The 5,617-nt window shown below is 56.6% G+C and overlaps 1 protein-coding gene across 1 annotated transcript in view; it reads left to right on the top strand.

Moving 5' to 3' along the window:
- Window positions 1-5,617, top strand: part of CNGB1 (cyclic nucleotide gated channel beta 1) — a gene marked incomplete at its 3' end in the record, with an annotated part of 50,708 nt that overhangs the window by 14,571 nt on the left and 30,520 nt on the right. Inside the window, exon 13 of the mRNA XM_011379970.1 lies at window positions 3,970-4,057. Within this exon, the coding sequence (XP_011378272.1) occupies window positions 3,970-4,057 (88 nt within the window). The remainder of the gene's footprint in view (window positions 1-3,969; window positions 4,058-5,617) is intronic.

Raw genomic sequence — 5,617 nt, forward strand, 5'->3', positions numbered from 1 at the left:
ATGATTTTCAGATTCGTGGGCTGGATGGAAGGATGGATGGAGAGGCGGAGAAGTGTGGAGGTGTCCAGGCAGTTGGACGCCTGAGTCTGGACTTAAGGGAGGGAGAGTTTAGCCTGGAGACATAATGTCAGGAGTCTGGTGGTGTAGACGAAACTGAAAGCCTGAAAGCCGGGGACTGGAGGAGATGCCCAGAGAGGGCCGTAGATGGAGGAGGGGCCCAGAGGCCAGGTTCGAGCCGGGGAGATGAGGGAGAACTTGAAAGGGCTGAGGAGGAGGTGATGGCAGAGGGAGAGAGAAGCAAGTCGGGCCTGGAGGCCAAGTTGAAAGTGTTTCAAGGCCGGAGTGATGTTCTGCCTCAGGGCAGCCTGTGTGTCCAGAGAGCAGTGACAATGCAGCTGTGGGAGCGGAGGAAGACCGACCTTCAGAGACAGTGAGGCCACGTTGTAAAGGCCTTGAACTTGACATAATGGGAGCGGTGGGGAGCCATTGAAGGTTTGTGAGCAGGGGAGTGACACGGTCTGGAGCTGCACTGTAGAGAGACCGAGGCAGGGAAAGCAGTGAGGAGGCTGTTATTGCCATCAGGCCAGACTGATTGAATCTGCCCCTTTACTCCACTGCCCTTGGTCACTCCGCCATCTGTGGAAACTCCTGGCTCACATCTTTCCTCCCTGATCTGTCCCTCTGGCCACAGCCTGGGGCAGGAAAGCACCGTGAGTGTCAGGAGCACAGGCTCTGCTCCTTGAGCGGAGGCACAAGGGTTACTGATGACGTGCGGCGCTGGTAACGGGCAGATGGTCGCCTAGCGACCTGGTCTCCGCCGGCAACAGCTCGGCTTTTCCTAGCAACCGCAGCCTTTTGGTCCCCACCTGGCCTCCCTGGGGCGTTTCTGCAGAGTTCCCTGCACATCCCCTCAATCTGATTAGAAGCAGGAAGGATTGGTGGCTCATCTGCCACCCGAGTCACACTGGCTCCGGAGCTGGCCTTGCAGGCTCAGGGCTCCGGGGCTCTCCGAATTCCTCAGTTGAGTGTACCGCCCCAAGGCTTGGGATGAATGTCATCACCCCCAGATGAACTCCTGCACTATGGGCATCCTTGTCGGCAAAGACAGCGACACCCAAGTAGGTGGCTGCTCCCCCTAAGGGCTCCCATCCTTCCTTCTCTCAGGATTGGGGTAGCAGGTGAAAAGTTTGCTGAAGCCAATAGCGGGGGCCTTAAAATTTGTGGGCACAGTCTGCTGGGTGACTCGGGGGAGGAGAAATAGGCGGGAAAACCCTTGCGAGCTGGCTGTAGCTACTACTCCCTGTGCCGTTAACTTGGAGAGCCGGGGGGTCCTCTAGGATGCCCACCTCAGCCAGTCCGTCTGGTCTTCCACTTGGAATTCCCTGGGATTTGGGAATGTTCGAGAAGTTGATAGCCTGCTGCTTCTTGGCCAGGCAAGAGGGGTCTTGGCAGGCACTGGGCACACTTCTGACCAGTGCGTGACATGATGTGACGTACATGGGTCTTAAAACAGCCCCTGGGGGATGCCACCAGGCCATGGTAGGGCTGGTTAGGTGTATCAATAGCTGAAGATGTTTGTGCAAAATGTTTCCCAATCCACGTGCGTGATTTCTAACCCTGAAGAGTGCCGCCTCCTCTGGGATAATAACAAGAAGAATCATAATCACAGCTGCCATTTGTTTAGTACTGTTTCCTGTGGCAGACATGGTGCAAAGGCATCTGTCACTGCTCCCATTTCATAGATGAGAGGCTCGGAGATGCTACCCTACTGTCCAGGGCTGCCTGCCAGCTGTGCAGAGCTGGGCTTCCGTCCCAGGTCAGGCCGGCTCCAAAGTGAACACTTGGTGCCACGGACAAGGAAAGCCGCTGACCAGTCTTTACAGGTGGAGAATCAAGAAGGACCCTGGCATGGGGATTCTTTTTTGACTTTTCCATGAGATTCTCAGTGGCCCTTCTGACCTCACCCAAATAAGTCAGGCTGTACAGGCTGGGCGAGTCCTACCCATTCGACAGATGAACAAACGGAGGCAGCCCAAGGGCTTCTTGGTGACTTGGCCATGGCCACGCAGTGACTTCCTGGCCTAATTCTGGACTGAGCAAGACCCAGAGAGAAGCCTCCGAGTGGACTGTGGGAGGTCCATTTCCTGGACCTTTGTGCTCTGAGAACCGAGGAGGGCATAGTTCCCACAGTGTTTTAATATATATCATTAACATATGAATCTTCATACGAATGCAGTTGCAAATATAACTCTTAATGTATTTTTAGGGTGGAAAGGGCCCACGAAGGCTAAAGCACCTGGGCCCTGTGAAAGTCATAATGTGCCCTTGCTTTTGTGACTTGAATCCGTTCGAGGTGTTGTGTACCTTCCTGAGCAGGGTCGGGGAGCCATGGCCTCGATCGTTTAGGCCTCTCATGATGGAGATACCCGCACAGGGGAGAGAAATAAAGTGAGTTGGGTGCTTGGATCCTCCAGACACCTGCCTCACTACTCCACATCATGTGGGGCTGCGTAGGCGCTCGGAGGTGGGCAGCGGAGTGGCCTTGGGTCAGAGACACCATGGTTTATCCAGGCTTGCCTTGTACGGGCTGGGTGACCATGGACAGGCCACCTGATCTCTCTGAGCCTCCGATTTCTAAGCTGGGATGCCATCGGTCACAGCGCTGGGCTCTCAGGGTTATTTGGGTGAGGATTTGGGGAGACACTGTGCAGGCCAAGTGCTGGGCCCAGTGCCTGACACGCAGCCTGTGGGAGATGCTGTGACAATATGGCTGCCAGATGACCTTGTTCCCAGGCTGCTGGCTCCAAAGTGACTAGGACTGCAATCTGCCCCCACCGCCTCTCCCACTCGGGAGGGCCGAGACTGGAGGATGGAGAATGCAGGTTTTCCGGGTGGCAGATACCGCGGTCCATCCTCCGTGAGCCCCTTGGAGACAGGAGTCTTTGGGGTGGGTGGGCTGCTGGGAAGCAGGATCTAATTCTAATTACAAAAATCAATTAGCCTCTGGTTCTGAGTCACCTTTTTAACCAGATGCCACACATGGGCATCTAAGGCCCCAATTCACCCTGGTGACAGGCACTTTTGAGTATCTACATATAAATAAGTTAATTTGGACTAATTATCAGCATCTAAAGATCGGGAGATTTCACCTTTAAATGTACAGTTCAGGCTCCTTTTGAAAACTGGACTATCTGGCCACTGGGCCCCCATTCCACGGGCAGTGGGGTTGCCAGCTCAGGCGGGCACGGGTTTTTTCTGATTTGCCATAGTCTTCTCTGCTCCCTCAGCCTCACCCCGGTCTCTGTCTCTCACCTGCGCCTGGCCCAGGAGCCCCTGAAAACTTCAGCAGTCGCAGTGTGGCTCTGATTTCAGGGCGTGAGAAGAGCAGGGCCTGCATTCAAGGTTTAGGTGGTATGTGACGATTTGCTGTGGGATTTTGGCCAGGTGAGTTCACCTCTCTGGGCCTCACTTTTCTCGTACTCCCTGCCTTGCCTGCCTCACCAAGGTGACAGGAGACCCTCAGAGTCGAAATGCTGGGCATATATTTTGGACACTATCCAGTGCTCTTTTGTCACACCCCGGAGGACCGTTTCTCACACAGTCCTCTACACAGTCCTCTTGTCTTCGCACATGCTGTTCCCTCTTCCTGGACACACTTCCTCGGGGTCAACTCATCATCTCGGAGGCCCAGCTCATAGGCCACCTCCACTGGGGGCGCCTCCTTCCTAGGCAGAACTGTGGCTGTGCCTTTCACAGCTCCTCGCTCCAGCATGTGTCTCAGACTGGGAGATCGTTAGCGGGACATGGGGTCTGCCGCTTGTGCTCTGCTAGGAGCCTCACGAGGGCAAGGACCCGTTCTTGGGCATATTGGTACCCCACCTCCCGGCACACAGCTGGCACTCAGCAGGCGTCAGGAAATGTTTAACGCCTCTAACCCCAGCCCTTTCCTCCTCCCTCTCTGGGTCACAGTGTCCCGCTGGATAGCTGTCTGGTGGCACAGCCTGGTGAGGATCCAAGCAGTATAGGCGAGACTGAGCCCCGGAGGGCCTCACACCAGGTATGGAATGGCACTGGGCCTGGCACCCGGCTCCCTCTGAGGCCTGGGCTGACATCAGTGGAAGGGGCTGGGACCTTGTCCAGGGGATTTTTGCTGGTGGGATGCCCACTGGATGGAGGGGAGCAGGGCGGTGGGCACCGCAAAGCCCTGTGCACACCAGGGCTCAGATGGCGCTAGGAAGGGCCTTTGGTGACACAGCTGTGTGTGGAGAGCAGTGGGACCTACACTCCAGTCCTCACATGGCTGTGTGACCCTGAACAAGTCACCTCCCCACCGGAAGCCTCAGTTTTACTCAGCGGCTGCCTTTGTAAAATGGGGCTGAACCCCCTCCCCAGAGTGCTGTGCGCAGTTGTACACTGTGGAGTGCAGTGCCTGGTGGGGAGGCTGTGCGGGCAGCTTTAGCTGCTTTGCCCCCACATGCACAGAGCTGGATAAGACCCCCTCGTTATATGTGACAAGTCTGGATGTTGGGGCCTGGGGCTCCTGTGTGCACCACCCTCTACGGGGTGGAGGCCACCTCCTTGGATGCCTCAGAAGGTGGCTGGCAGGGTCTGGCGGGCTGGTCAGGTGAAGAGTAGACTTGGGCAGACCTCCTGACGGGCTGGGCTGCATGAGGGCTAGGCAGGGGCTTGATGATCACAGCTCTGTTTCGCTTTATTTTTTTGCAGGAGGAGGCCGTGGCCAACAGCTCAGGAGGTAGGGGTGTGTGTGGGGGGGCGGGGGGCAGTTATAGAGTGTCCAAGATACTTTCAGGCTGAGATTAGCTTGGGCACAGGGGCACTCCACCTCCTCGCCCTCTACCTCCACCCTCTCTGCACCCCTCCACCTGCCCCATCCTCAGGCAAACCCATCCTCTGAGGCTTGGGGACATATTATTAGAGCCCGGTGATGTATTTCAAAGACCCCAGGGGAATTGCATGGAGGCCCCAGGACTCCAGCAGGCCTGGGGGAACCCTGCTCCTAGCCAGCCCCTCCTACCACCCCGTCACTGGGAATGCAGCCCTCTGGGCTGCCAGCCAGTGGGGGTTTGGCTCAAACGTAATGTATCTGAGTGAAAATTGAGGCCGGAGCTTGCTAAGGGCACGTCCTGGACTCCACGTCTCTTGATGAGCTTTTCTTACTGCTGAGAGCGCCAGGCTGGCCCCGGCACATGCACTTTGCTGTGAAGGACTGTGAGGACGGAGTCTAGAGAAGCTGAGGACATCTGGACACCAAGCCCTGGCCTGACAAGCCTCCACATTCCTCAGGCCGCTGGTGCCCCAGTGCCCTGTGAGGCAGACAGACCATTTTACCAATGAGAAAACCGAGGCTCCGTGCGGGTGGGATTTGGCCAAGTGGTCAAGGGCACAGACCTGTGTTTCACGCCTGGCTCCTCTTCCTTCCTCACCGTGTGATCTGGAGCCACTTCTGTGACCTCTCTTAACTGTGGCTCCCAAGTCAAGAAAGTCAGGGCAATAATAGTACCTACCTCCCAGGGTTGTTGGGCAGAGTGGGGGCGACAGTGCCTCGAAGGCACCCAGCACTGTGGCTGGCACTGAGCGAGGAGGCCATAATGGTACC

This window comes from Pteropus vampyrus, unplaced genomic scaffold (assembly GCF_000151845.1).
Source record: "Pteropus vampyrus isolate Shadow unplaced genomic scaffold, Pvam_2.0 Scaffold379, whole genome shotgun sequence".
NCBI lineage: Eukaryota > Metazoa > Chordata > Mammalia > Chiroptera > Pteropodidae > Pteropus > Pteropus vampyrus.